Genomic DNA, 14,706 nt, shown 5'->3' with positions numbered 1-14,706 from the left:
CAATGGACGTGAGTCTGAGTGAACTCCGGGAGTTGGTGACGGACAGGGAGGCCTGGCGTGCTGCGATTCATGGGGTCGCAAAGAGTCGGACACGACTGAGCTACTGAACTGAACTGAACTGAATAGGACCGGATGCTATGATCTTAGTTTGTCTAATGTTGTTTCAAGCCAGCTTTTTCACCCTCCTCTTTCACCCTCTTCAAGAGGCTAAGTTCCTCTTCACTTTCTGCCATAAGGGTGGTGTCATCTGCATATCCGAGGTTATTGATATTTCTCCCGGCAATCTTGATTCCAGCTTGTGCTTCATCCAGTCTGGCATTTTGCACGATGTACTCTGCATACAAGTTAAATAAGTAGGATGACAATATACTCCTTGATGTACTCCTTTCCCAATTTGGAACCAGTCAACTGTTCCATGTCCAGTTCTAACTGTTGCTTTGTGACCTGCATACAGATTTCTCAGGAGGCAGGTAAGGTGGTCTGGTATTCCTAGATAGGAACTCTATTCCTAGATAAAAACTCTTTAAGAATTTTCCACAGTTCGTTGTGATCCACAAGGTCAAAGGCTTTCGCAAAGTCAATGAAGCAGATGTTTTTCTGGAATTCTCTTTCTTTTTTCTATGATCCAACAGATGTTGGCAATTTGATCTCTGGTTACTCTGTCTCTTCAAAACCCAGCTTGTACATCTGGAAGTCCTTGGTTCACGTACTACTGAAGCCTAGCTTGAAGGATTTTTGAGGATAACCTTGCTAGCATGTGAGATGAGCACAATTGTACAGTAGTTTGAATGTACTTTGGCATTGCCCTTCTTTGGGATTGGAATGAAAACTGACTTTTTCCAGTCCTGTGGCCATTGCTGAGTTTTCCAAATTTGCTGACATATTGAGTGCAGCACTTTAACAGCATCATCTCTTAGGATCTGAAATAGCTGAGCTGAAATTCTGTCACCTCCACTAGGTTTCATTCCTAGTAATGCTTCCTAAGGCCCACTTGACTTCAGACTCCAGGATGTCTGGCTCCAGGTGAGTGACCACATCATTGTGATGATTCGAGTCATTAAGACCTTTTTTGTATACTTCTTCTGTGTATTCTTGCCATCTCTTCTTAATCTCTTCTGCTTCTGTTAGGTCCTTACTGTTTCTGTCCTTTATCGTGTCCATCCTTGCATGAAATGATCCCTGGATCTCTCCAAATCTCTTGAAGAGATCTGTAGTCTTTCCCTTTCTATTGTTTTCCTCTTTCTTTGCATTAACAACTTAAATGAAGGTTAAATGCCAGGTATGGGGCAAGGGCTTTTCAGAAGTCTTACCATGCAATTCTAATAAACACTCTTCAGCATTATTACCATCCCCACTAACAAAGAGAACAACAGAGGGTACAGAGCCTTCCCTAAGACCACACAGAGCAGAGGGCAGCACAGCCAGGGTCCACACAGATAGGACACATTCTGAATCCACCTGCTCTTTCCCTCTAGCTCCTGCCTCTGGAAAGACACCTGCCTCTGATTACAGGAGGTGCCAATGAAGCCTAAAGAGCATTCCAGCCAAAAGGTGATAACCAAAGACTGTTGTAAGTCTTTGTAGCTGGGTCCCCCTAGAGGTAGACAAAGATCTGAATGCAAATGGCTTGTCAGGGAGGTGATCCCAGGAAGCACTCTAAGGGAGTTGAGGGAAGACAGACTGAAAGGGTAGGCAGCCAGGCTGGAGACTGTCAACAAGCAGATGACCCCCTGGGCCAGTGGGGCTCAAACCAGCTGCGGAACTCAAGGAGATGGTTATCCTACTTGAGGGTGGGGGTCTAGGTATTCATCCTTCCACTCCACAGCCCCTGGTTGGGGGCCGTTTCAGGACAGGAGGGAGCATGACTCCGCAGTGTTTCTGACTGTCCCATGCACCAGCCAACCTGGCTCTGGCAGATAGAGAAAGCCCCTAAGAAAGAGCTGCAGGTGTCTGCAATCATATGCCTTAGGGTGGGGATGGGCTGGGCTCCGGGGTGGGGACTGGCCACGGTCAGCGTCTACTACAAAGATATAGATAATTCCAGAGAGAATTTTTGAGCTTATTTTTATAAAAGGCAACTGATAATAACATATATAATTGCTAATTCAGTGGAGAGGTAGAAAAATAAATAATCCTTTGGCCAGTTTTAGGCGGGTAAAGTTCCATTTTGCTGACTCTCACCTTGGAGGAATTCTGACTCCATTGTCCAACTGGGTAAGGTTATTGGCATATTTCGACACTGGCAATTCATTCTCCCATGTATCTGGGTCCTGCTTTCTGTATGGAGATTTTGAGCTGAGAACTGCATCACAAGCAATGGTTACCTATAAGATAAATGCAGATATAATACATAAAACAGTTTGAGAACAGCAACTTTTGTAAAATGAATCTTAAAGTTTATTAATAAATACAACTTAAGTCAAGAAAATTCAAACAGCTTAGTTACCATAAGAGCAAGATGCTAGTTTCCTGACTCTAGCACTTTCCCCCTGGGTCTAGCTAGGTTTTGTCCTGGCCTGGAATTTGCAGTATTAACAATGACACAAGATACCAAAGACCTAAATCCAGTTTGTAAATCCAAGCATAAAAGTCAGATTTAACAATTTCTGTCTCTTAGCAAGTGGAGTGAAAAGTATAAGGTGAACAATTTACAAGGGTGAAATTAGCAACAGGAATACCTAGGATTTACCCAAATGGTATGTTTTACTCCTAACAAATTTACACCAAGATATCCAATATCCTTCACTCATCATACAATGACATGTGGTCAAGGGCACTGAATGGAATGCAAGCAGCATGGCTCCATTTCCTAATCTGGTGCAAATGTGACCTTGGATGGGGACATGCCTAGATGTTCTGTGCCAGACCAGCCATTAGGAGCAAATCTGTGATGTCCAGCTTGGCACCAACTAACCACCAGGGAGGGCAGATTCTCTCCTTTCTCCCAAACCCCACTGATCCTGGACACAGGCCTCTCACAACTATTCACTATTTGCTTAATGCTGTAAGATATTTCTAGCTCTCTTGAAAAACATGTTCTGATGAGAATGTAAAATGGTACAGCCACTTTGGAAAATAATTTGGCAGGTCCTCAAATGTTTAAACAGAACTACCGTATGACCCTGCAATTGCATCCCGAGGTATACACCCAAGGTATTAATAAATAAAAATATAGGTCTACACAAAAACTTATCAACAAATGTTCACAGAAGCATTATTTATAACATCCAAAAGTAGAAGCAACCCAAATGTCCATTAATGATAAATGGATAAAATTTTGTATTTTGATATAAGAACTGTTATCAGCAATAAAAAGGAATGAAGTACCAATACATGCTACAACCTAGATGGACCTTGAAAATGTATGCTAAGTTAAAAGAAGCCAGCCACAAAGAACCATGATTCCTTTTATATGGAATGGACAAAATAGGCAAATCCATAAAGACAGAAAGCAGATTAGTGATAGCCAGAGGCTAGGGGGATAAGAGGCAGAGGGGTAGGTGATGGCTGTGGGGTAATAAAAATATTCTAAAATGAGATAGTCATGATGGATGCCCAATTCTGAATATAATAAAAGCCATTGAATTGTTTTTAAATATTTTTAACAAAAATGTATATTCTACATCACTATCCTGCACAATTAGCTGAACTTCATAAAGAATGTTTTCCTCTGGGTAGCACCACCAACTGACCCCAGAACAGATTAAGAGACATACTGTATGGTTCCCTGCTGGCTCACTTGGTTAAGAATCCGCCTGCAGTGTAGGATACCAGGGTTTGATCCCTGGGTCAGGAAGATGCCCTGGAGAAGGGAATGGCCACCCACTTCAGTATTCTTGCCTGGGAAATCCTACGGACAGAGGAACCTGGTAGGCTACAGTCTATGGGGTCACAAAGACTTGGACCCAACTTAGTGATTAAACCACCATCACCACCAAATGGGAAATAAATCTAAAGAGTGGAGATAGATACACACACACACACACACAACTGATTCACTTCATTGTACAGCAGAAACTAACATATTATAAAGTAACTATACTCCAATAAAAATATAAAATAAACAACTACAAGGAAAAAAAAAGAGATAATAGAGGCCTCAGGTGGCATCCCACACCCACCCAGGCCATGAGCAATTCCTATCAGCCCTTCATCCAAAATCTATTTGCAATCTACCTCTTCTTAATTTCGGTCACACCCTCTTAGTCCCAACCGTCATTCCAGCCACACAACAGCCGCCTTAAGGTCTTTTTTCTCCCATTCTTGCTCCCTCTTCGCTGCCCAGCAGGCAGTGATCTGCTGTTAACATTACAGCCCATCCTTCTCCAGCTTTTAAAACTCTCTGAGGATATACTGAACACTGCTAATTGACACCACTGGGCTATGCACGGTCAAGAGAAGGAAAAGGCTCCTGCCCTCAAAAAGCTTACATTCTATTACAAAAAAAAAAAAGCTTACACTCCATTACAGATCAGGCAATTGGGCATTCATAAATATATTTAAACCTCTTGATTTTTTTTGGGGGGGGGACAGTTTATTTGATAGAATTTTTTGTCATAATTGATTTACAATGTTATATTAGTTTCAGGTATACAACATAGTAATTGATATTTTGTAACATATACTCTATTTAAAATTATTATAAAATAACTGGTTATATTCCCTGTGCTGTACGTTATATCCTTCTATCTTATTTATTTTATACCTAGTAGTGTATACCTCTTAATCCCCTTTCCCTATCTTGCCCCTCCTTCAATGTTTTCCAAAAATATTCCCATTTATCTCCCACAAGCAGTGTTATATAATTAGTACTTCCTTTCAATTCTCAAAAATCATCTTCCACTCCCTTCCAGTAATGTCCCTAGAAAACAAGGTTGAGTTCACCATGAGCTCCTTCCTGATGCGATGTGTTTGGGCCATGCTGCCTTAGCACTCCTGGCTACAAATCCTCATCTTTTTACTCTGGCCTGTTATAATCTCCCTGCTATTTCACTGACTACCTTGATCCCTTCCCTGTCCTCTTCTGAATCTTCTGCATCCCATTAGATCTTTAAGTGTTCTAATTTGTAATGCACAACAATTCAGATGTAATAGTCTCTCTTTTCTTTGAGATTCCTTCCTGGTGACACCCGACAAAATTTCCTTAATCGTCTGGGACACTATAAAACATTGACCTAGTGTTTTCAGAATACCATCTAAAATCACTTAGAGACCCTTTTTATGGATCACAATTGAAAGTCAGGATCCATTATCCTATATTATACTATGAATTATCTCAAGTTCACGGGTGTTCTGGAATTGGCTCAAACTGGCTCACAGAATTGATTGCTAAATTTTAAGAAATTCTCAAAGAAGATTGTTAAGCACAGCTGTTATTAAAAATTAAATTCTATAGGCTCACCAATAAATATACTTTTTAAAGGCAAAAAATGTTTAAAACTCTTCACTCCCTAGCTGTGTTACTCTACCTTAATATCTAATCTATATGCATTGGAAGTCCCTTATATCCACGTTATGTAAGCGGTGGAACCCATAGGTGATGGTGTCCTACTGCACATCTCTTCCCAACACTGCATTGGTGACATGTTAGCCTGAAATCAGCCACGCTGGGAGTATTTACACCACTGAAATCGGCAACCACTACAGCGCAGGGAGCTGGTTGCTAACCAACTACAAGCGCACCACTGCTTGAGCTCCTGCGTATAAAATGAGGCATTAGATCTCAGGCGCTAAGATCTCTACTGAGTCCCAGACGCCATTCTCTGTGGTCCCTGAATCACTGAGAGGTAGTTCAGCTTTATGGTAGAATCTACAGAGTACCTATCTGAAACTGAATTTTTTTGTGCTGAGAAATGCAAGAGATGACAGAAGCCCTGGTTGGGTAACTTGAAGTTCAATAATTTGGGGTATTTAAAAACTTAAAAAGAGAATTATCAAATACCAAAAATGAAGCAAAAGCATGAAAAGAAATTATAGTAACGAGCATCTGTTATATAGATAAAACCAGTTACCATCAGATAAATCCAGGCTTCCCCTTCTATCTCCCTACCTCACCTTCCAAACAATTCTCTCCCTCTCTTTTTAATTCCTAAAGCACTTCTTAATTCTAAAAGACTCTATTAGAAATTATAATATATATTGCTAGACTCAGATTTCTGTGACACTTCACCTCTCTATAAAAGCATTCACACTTGGAATTATGTTCTGCATATAGAGAATAATTAAAAGTACTTAAAGGCTCTCTTAACTTTTCTCACATGAAGACTTTTTTTTCATAAGTGAGTGAGAGAAAAATCATCCCTCATGACATTCATTCAATGTCACGAATCAAGGACATCAATGTGCTGCTTCTTTTTTGATAACAGACTCAAGTGTTATATTAAACAAGAGCAGTGAGAACTCCTAGTTTTATACAGGTACAAGCTTTAGTATATAATATCAGATAATGGTAAGACCATTTTGTCCACCATATATTTTGCCCTTGGTAAATGCCCCATGAGTAGATACAGGGAACTGCAGAAAGTAGAGGTAATTTAATTCTGTATACATTGCTAAAAGCCATGCACTTGGTACTATTGTAATAAAAAGGATATGCTAGATCAAATAATTAGAGGAAAGAGCTATAACAGCTAAATACACAAATTTTTCAATTCTGTGGTTTTATGTTTAGGTATAAAGTAGATCAGAGGCAAAACTGGCTGAATGGTGGAAACCTCACCCCTAATGCCATGGGAACCCCGAGCACAAATGTGCCCACTTGGCAGGGGCATGTGAGCAGGGAGGAGGCTATAGACAGTCATACAACATTTGGAAGAATCGGGGACCTAGAGATTTAGCCTTGGTTTTAGCAAACCTTGAGGAGGGAAAAAATGAGCTGGAATGTCTAACTCTGCTATCTGTGGCCAGACTCTGAGAAGTCAGGATGCAACAGAGTAGAAAAGAGGAAAAGAAAGAGAAAAGAACACAAAAAAGGATGAGGCAGTGGAGACAATACAGGAAATGAGGGGAGAGTAGGAAAATAGTCTGGGCCCCACAGAATTCAGGAAGCAAAGTAAAACAGAAACTGGCTTCCTCATACCACCACCACCACCCCGCCCTCGGCTTTAAGTTGTCCAGGAAGATGAAAGGTGCTTCACAAAAAAGAAAGGAAGGGGCAAACACTCACCACTAAATCTCAATTCTAAACCCTAGAAAGCAGGCGCTGTCCTAAAAGAATACACTCCCACAAAGCTCCTGCACACCTGTGATTTCTAAATACTTGGTTATTTTCAAACTCGTGTTGCTATTGTTTCTCAGTGGAACTCTTTTATGTTTCCCAAACAAAATTATACATGGAAAGCCAACATGCAGAAGAGAGAAAAATTGTAGGCGTCCCTCTAAAGGGGAGGCAATCCCTCTCCTGCACATCTCAGGGACACAGTTTGAAAATCTAAGCACAAGACTGTGATTCACGGGTGACGAGAAGCCAGCCCACGTGGAGGAGGCCAGCCAGCAGCAGCAGAGGGCACGTGGCCCAGTGTTACTGCAAGGGACCCTGCAGGGCCCTCTTGCAGACGAGGAGCAATCTGCTCCTGTTTCTGCTCAGTCTCCTCTTCCTCTCTCACTCACCCTGCCTTCCCCACCGCCCAGCACACACACCTGACACACGCACACACACACCTGACACAGAGAGTCACGCGCATCTAGCTAGCAGCCGTGCACACTCACTGACCAGGGCTGGTAACTCCTCAATATTTGGTAGGGCTATTTCATAGTGGTCTGGGAATATAACAAGTTTGGCTTCATCTTCATATTCATAATCGTCGCTATTTAAATCGTCATCAGTATCTAGATCTGAGGAGAAAACAAAAACAAAGAACAAGAAGTGAAGAAAGAACATAGCACACCAAGGCAGCACTCACTGGGAAAGCCAGAAGCTCACAGGGCTGACAATCCAGCTGTTCACCTGCCCCAAGCCAGGACCAGGAGGCCTTTCCATCCTCCCTAAGTTGTACACGCTTATCTACTAGCAACAGATGGACAAAGAAGACTGAGTCACATCATAAAGCTTTATACCTAAAGCATTCATTTGCACTAGATGTTCAGTTCTTACAGATGTTAAAAGGAAGAGGTTGGTCATTATGACTTGTCGGGTACTTGGCTCCTGATTTCACAAGAATAGGACGGAATATTTCTCCAACACAACAGAAGAAAGTACATGGATTTGAGAGCAGATAAGCCCACCTTCAACTCTGGCTCCAAAATTAATGTTTCTTTGGTCAAGTCACAAATTCCCTAAGCCTTAGTTTCCTCATTTGTAGAATGGAGATAATAAAACTTATCTCACACAGTTTATATGGAGAATAAATAAATTATAAACAAGAGACCTGGCACATAATAATTCTTACCATTTACTGGTGACCTATTTTAAAATAAAATCTCAATTTCCCTCCCTCTGTCCCTCTTTCCTACCCTCCCCCTCCCCACTAAGAGTTATTAAGGTACTGAGCCAGAGGGGGGACCCTATAATCTAAGCAGTCCTGTTGCCCTCAGGTCATGGAGGATTTTCAGTAAGGAAGTCTGGCCTGGTATCTATCAAGTCATCACCTCTTTGCTTGGCTAGTCTCTGGGAAAGGTTAGGCAAAGGCTCAAGGAAATGTCCTGTCACAATATTTACATGGACATTTCAGCCTTGCATTCACATGGATGGCAGAAACCCAGATCGTGTTTGGATATTTAGACATTTGGAACTATAGTGACTAAGAGCTCTCAAGCCATCTTCCACTCACACACACACAAACAGGTACGCAAATACGGGCTCTGTAAACAGGAGAAAGTTATTTTACTAGATGAAGCAGCCAGCTGAGAACCAAGGGATCTAGATTCTGTTACTACCTTGTTGTATGCCTCAAAAGCCTCAACCTGGAACCTTTTTATGTACAAATCTGCTCTTAAATTTCCCAAGGGAGAGCAGTTTTAAGTGGAAAGTGAGAAACAGCTGGAACACAGTGTACACATTTTAATAAAAGGTTCTAAATAATAAGGATCGGAAATGCCAAAATAAACAAATAACATTGTTAGGTAGCCATAACAGGTGGTTTTCACAAAAAACAATGTCAAAGAAGAGTCTGAGAGGTTAAGAAGTAACTAGGGCTTTTATTTAAAGAAAATATTCAAACAAAGATAGACATCCTATGTTATAAAAATAAGAATGTCCCAGTATCTAATTTTTAAAAATTAGAACCTAAATGTTCAATGAGAATGGTGTTTAACCCACTAGAATATTACTTAAATGATATTTTTTAGACTGTGTAGAAACATGAAAATTTTTATAACATGTTAATGCTAAAATTATAAAGTTCATCCTCACTGAAAAGACAACTTTATACTAGTTATATTCATAGACAAAAATTGGAAGGAAATCTGAACAAATGAAAACAATGACTATGGGGAATTCTATGGCAGTTCAGTGAGTTAGGACTCCACACTTTGACTACCGAGGGCACAGGTTCGATCCCTGGCCAGTGAGGCCAAAAAAAAGAAAAGAACAAGGGGACGAACTTTATTCTTAAATTCTTCTTTATCATATTGTGCATAATAATTTTGAATAACCAAAGTATAAATCTTTTGGTTTTGTGTATAGATTCAGCTCATATAACACATAATCTAAATTTTTTTTTCCAGAGAAAACATACACAATTCATAATGCTAATTTAAATCTTACCTGGCCAAAAACAATGATAAACTAAGTCAAAAAAAAAAAAAAAAATCCCACCCTGACAGTGACTAGCTACATAAGCCTGGGAAAGTTCTTTCCAAGTTCATCTTCCTCACGAGGAGACGACAGACAATATTAGCTACCCAGTACCACTGTTGAGAGAATCAAAGAAGATAAGGTTTAAGGACCTGGTTGGGATCTGGTAGGGGCGAGGGGCTCCACAGAATAGCTGCCATCACTCCCACATCACCCTCACCATCACTGTCCTCTCTTCTCCACACTATTAACAACTAACAGAAGCACAAGCGCCCTCCCTTCCCTTTGGCGGACAGCTCCAAAGCAGTGCTGTGGTCAGTTTCAGGAGGACCAGGATATCACGGGGGATCATCTACGTGATCCAAATGTGGAGAAGATATAAACTTCAGATGCTTCTAGACGGTAAGCTCTAAGCGCAGGGAGTGAGTCTTATCCACCTTCAAATCACTAGTCCCGGCACAATGCCCAGCACACACCACACACTCCACAAACGTCTGGAAAGGAGACTTTAGGAAGTTAACAGCACCAGCATGTTAAAGACAAAAGCAAAGCTAGCACATCCAAAGTGCTGTTTCAGTTTGGGGCTTTTTTACATTGGTAACTGATGTCTGTTAAAAAAGCAAGACTGCTGTCATGCAAAAAAGCAGAGCTTTGTACTGGAGTGGCTTGCCAGTCCCTTCTCCAGGGGATCTTCCTGACCCAGTGATCAAACTCTGGTCTCCTGCATTGCAGGCGGATTCTTTACCATCTGAGCCACCAGGGAAGCCCACATTCAGCAGAGGTAACCTACACTCTGAATCTAACTGGCAAAGTTAAAGTTTCCCCTGAATATACATGACCCTTTGATTCTAAATATGTCTACAATTTCTAAATTTTTCTAATTAGAGTGTCACCAGCCCAAAATATCTAGTTAAGGAACCTACAGGGTAACTAAGGGCTAGGGAACAGCAGAAAAAGGACCCCCAACCTCTTCCAAACAGTTACTGGGACAATGAACTGGTAATTCCTGGATGGGCTTCTTCTCTAAGTTAAAAAACAAATTTTATTTTATAATACCCCTTCTTGAACTCTACCTCAGTGATCTGCTCAGATCCCTGAGAAGTAGCTGGGACCACAGCCATTCCAAGAAGTCACTACGAAGCGGCACAGCAGAGGAAAGGATCTCTAAATCAAGCCAGGGCTCTGAAGCCAGGCTCAGGGTTCTCTCAGCCAGACTGTAACAAATTAACTAACATTAATTTGTTAATCTGTGTGCTAGAAGTGAGCAGCCTTCTGCATCAGTGCTGGGAAATGTGACCAACTGCGAACCCTCCCATGATGGTATGGGGGCAGCTCCTTGAGCCCAGACCCTGCTCTATGACCTACTCAGAAAGAATGGACAAAATGGAGTTTCCTTGAAACTTCTGGTCATTATGTGCACAGATAAGTTTCCTGAGCAGGTCTATTCCAGGAACTTTCTGCAGCTGCTCTGTTTTCCACCTGCTACTAAGTTGCTTCAGTCATGTCTGACTCTGTGCACCCCATAGACAGCAGCCCACGAGGCTCCCCCATCCCTGGGATTCTCCAGGCAAGAACACTGGAGTGGGTTGCCATTTCATTCTCCAATGCATGAAAGTGAAAAGTGAAAGTGAAGTCGCTCAGTCGTGTCCGACTCTTAGCAACCCCATGGACGGCAGCCCACCAGGCTCCTCTGTCCATGGGATTTTCCAGACAAGAGTACTGGAGTGGGGTGCCATTCCTATTCCTCATCAAGCATGAATGTCAAGGTTAAAGGCAAAAAGGGTGGAATGTAAGCTCCCCCGAGGTTTCAGTCAGTTCAGTTCAGTCGCTCAGTCGTGTCCGACTCTTTGCGACCCCATGAATCGAGCACGCCAGGCCTCCCTGTCCATCACCAACTCCCAGAGTTCACTCAAACTCATGTCCATCGAGTCCGTGATGCCATCCAGCCATCTCATCCTCTGTCGTCCCCTTCTCCTCCTGCCCCCAATTCCTCCCAGCATCAGGGTCTTTTCCAATGAGTCAACTCTTCGCATGAGGTGGCCAAAGTACTGGAGTTTCAGCTTCAACATCAGTCCTTCCAATGAACACCCAGGACTGATCTCCTTTAGGATGGACTGGTTGGATTTCCTTGCAGTCCAAGGGACTCTCAAGAGTCTTCTCCAACACCACAGTTCAAAAGCATCAATTCTTCGGCGCTCAGCTTTCTTCACAGTCCAACTCTCACATCCATACACGACCACTGGAAAAACCATAGCCTTGACTAGACAGACCTTTGTTGGCAAAGTAATGTCTTTGATTTTTAATATGCTGTCTAGGTTGGTCATAACTTTCCTTCCAAGGAGTAAGTATTTTTTAATTTTATTGCTCCAGTCATCATATGCAGTGATTTCGGAGCGCAAAAAAATAAAGTCAGCCACTGTCTCCACTGTTTCCCCATCTATTTCCCATGAAGTGATGGGACCGGATGCCATGATCTTAGTTTTCTGAATGTTGAGCTTTAAGCCAACTTTTTCACTCTCCTCTTTCACTTTCATCAAGAGGCTCTTTAATTCTTCCTCACTTTCTGCCATAAGGGTGATGGCCTCTGCATATCTGAGGTTATTGATGTTTCTCCCAGCAATCTTGATTCCAGTTTGTGCTTCCAGCCCAGCGTTTCTCATGATGTACTCTGCATCAAGTTAAATAAGCAGGGTGACAATATACAGCCTCGACGTACTCCTTTTCCTATTTGGAACCAGTCTGTTGTTCCATGTCCAGTTCTGACTGTTGCTTCCTGACCTGCATACAGGTTTCTCAAGAGGCAGGTGAGGTGGTCTGCTATTCCCATCTCCTTCAGAATTTTCCACAGTTTATTGTGATCCACACAGTCAAAGGCTTTGGCATAGTCAATAAAGCAGAAATACATGTTTTTCTGGAACTCTCTTGCTTTTTCCATGATCCAGTGGATGTTGGCAATTTAATCTCTGGTTCCTCTGCCTTTTCTAAAACCAGCTTGAACATCTGGAAGTTCACGGTTCACATATTGCTGAAGCCTGGCTTGAAGAATTTTGAGCATTACTTTACTAGCATGTGAGATGAGTGCAATTGTGCGGTAGTTTGAGCATTCTTTGGCCTTGCCTTTCTTTGCGATACTCTAATAGTGAGACTGCACCAAGCTACTCAATCATGCAATGTTCAACCATCATTGTGTTCCCTTAAGGAGTTAAAATATCCTGTGATTTACCTGTGAGTTTGTTGTGGCAACCTGGAGTGCCTCAGGACACAGTTTGGGAACCAAAGTATTAATGGCTCCCCACCACCTACACAAATAAAATCTAAAAGCATGGCATAGGTCTAAACTATTACTGGAGGAATAATCAACATACATAAGGATGTACAAACAGAAACTACTATTTGTCTCAGGGTAACTAAGTGGCTGGGACATAGGGAAGGGAGAAAAACTTACTTTTTGTTACAGAGGCTCTTAAAACTTTTCAATTTTAAGCTTTGTCCATGTGCTACATATTTCAAAGGATATTTTTAAAATTCTAATTTTAAGTTTCTCTCCTAGGAGAAGCACAAAATTTCTCTGATTCAAAAATCACCAATAACTGTCACTATTGATTCTAAAAAGAGTTACCCGTAAAAGTGAAAACTGAGGGATGGATCCTTAACTAGGATTTCATTTAGATGACTATCGAGGTAATCAGGAGAAAGAGTTAACTTGAATGTAGGGGCAGAATGGAGCTCAGGAGACTTGGATAAGCATACAGCACTAGCTAATGGCCTCAGTTTCCCTTTTAAAATCAATATGAAGGTCACAACTGAATGATTCAGTGGTTTCAATGTTAGTATTGAGCCAACTGGAAAGGAATTAGTCATAAAGTCATTAAGTGAAACGGGATAAAAAGCCTCTATCCAGGAGAAAGCATTAGTCATCTGCCTGTGTTTCGTGATGGGTCATCATAACTACATTTCAATAGCAGTGAAAAGGTACTTTCTAGTCAAAGAAACAAAGAGGCTGCAAGAGAGTTCTGAGCTCATTTCCTTTTCTTGAAGAAATGCCCAATGTCCCTTTTTAGGGAAGGAAATTGTGGCAGGGGCTACATGCTGCATCCCAGTATTCACTCTCTCCTCCTCCTTTTTTCCTCTTTATTTATTTCTTTGGCTATGCCAGGTCTTAGTTGTGGCATGCAGGATCTTTAGCTGCAGCATGCGAACTCTCAGGTGTGGGATGTAAGATCTAGTTCGCTAACCAGGTATCAAATCCCAGCCCCCTGCATTGGAACCATGCAGTCTTAGCCACTGAACCACCAGGGAAGTCCTTACTCTCCCCTTCTTCCTTAGTAACAGACTTTACTCAGTGAAGCCAGTTAACAGACTTTGCTTTCCAGCCTCCTATGCAGCACACAGCATAGGCATGTGACCAATTCCTGACCAGAGAAGTATAGTGTGGCATGGGGAGCTGTGAGAACGCTGACAAAAGGAAAATGAATAAACTGGGAGATTAGATTCTTTTGTCCCTTCCCCTTTTTCTTCCCTGCTTCCCAGAATGGGGATGTGATGGCTGGAATTCTAGCAGCTATTTTGGACCATGAAGTGACCATGAGGTTAGAAATCACAGACCAGGATGGAGGGTGAAACAGAAATATGGGAAGAACCTAGAATCTGATGAATATGAGGGCATCACATCAGCCTGGATTTGCTGTTTCCCAACATCCTCTACATGAAATAAAAGAAATTAACATCTACCTCATTTAAATTCACCAATATTTTATAATTCCTGTTAAATAAACCAAAAGTAAGTCTAATACAGTGCTACCCAGGTGGCTCAGTGGTAAAGAATCCACCTGTCAATGCAGGAGACACAGGAGACGTGGGTTTGACCCCTAAGTCAGGAAGATCCCTTGGAGGAAGAAGTGGTAACCCACTCCAGTATTCTTGCCTGAGAAACTCATGAACGGAGGAGCTTGGAGGACTACAGTCCATGGGGT

General features: G+C 41.8%; 1 protein-coding gene across 12 annotated transcripts in view; it reads right to left on the bottom strand.

Annotated features, from left to right (window-relative positions):
• USP13 (ubiquitin specific peptidase 13) overlaps positions 1-14,706 on the bottom strand; it is a 130,788-nt gene that overhangs the window by 81,546 nt on the left and 34,536 nt on the right. For 10 of the 12 annotated variants that reach the window (XM_086395315.1, XM_086395271.1, XM_086395355.1 and 7 more), the window contains 2 exons: positions 7,712-7,833; positions 2,182-2,324 (listed from right to left, as the gene is read on the bottom strand). In XM_086395315.1, the coding sequence (XP_086251441.1) occupies positions 2,182-2,324; positions 7,712-7,833 (265 nt within the window). Of the gene's footprint in view, positions 1-2,181; positions 2,325-7,659; positions 7,834-14,706 lie in introns of all 12 variants that reach the window. The other 2 variants (XM_086395366.1, XM_086395376.1) reach the window with 2 other exon arrangements.

Source organism: Bos grunniens, chromosome 1 (genome assembly GCF_055505025.1).
Source record: "Bos grunniens cultivar Pamir isolate PY7600 chromosome 1, Bosgru_T2T1.0, whole genome shotgun sequence".
Classification (NCBI taxonomy): domain Eukaryota; kingdom Metazoa; phylum Chordata; class Mammalia; order Artiodactyla; family Bovidae; genus Bos; species Bos grunniens.
The sequence above is the reverse complement of the archived record's forward strand: the minus strand, read 5'-3'. Positions and strand labels throughout refer to the sequence as shown.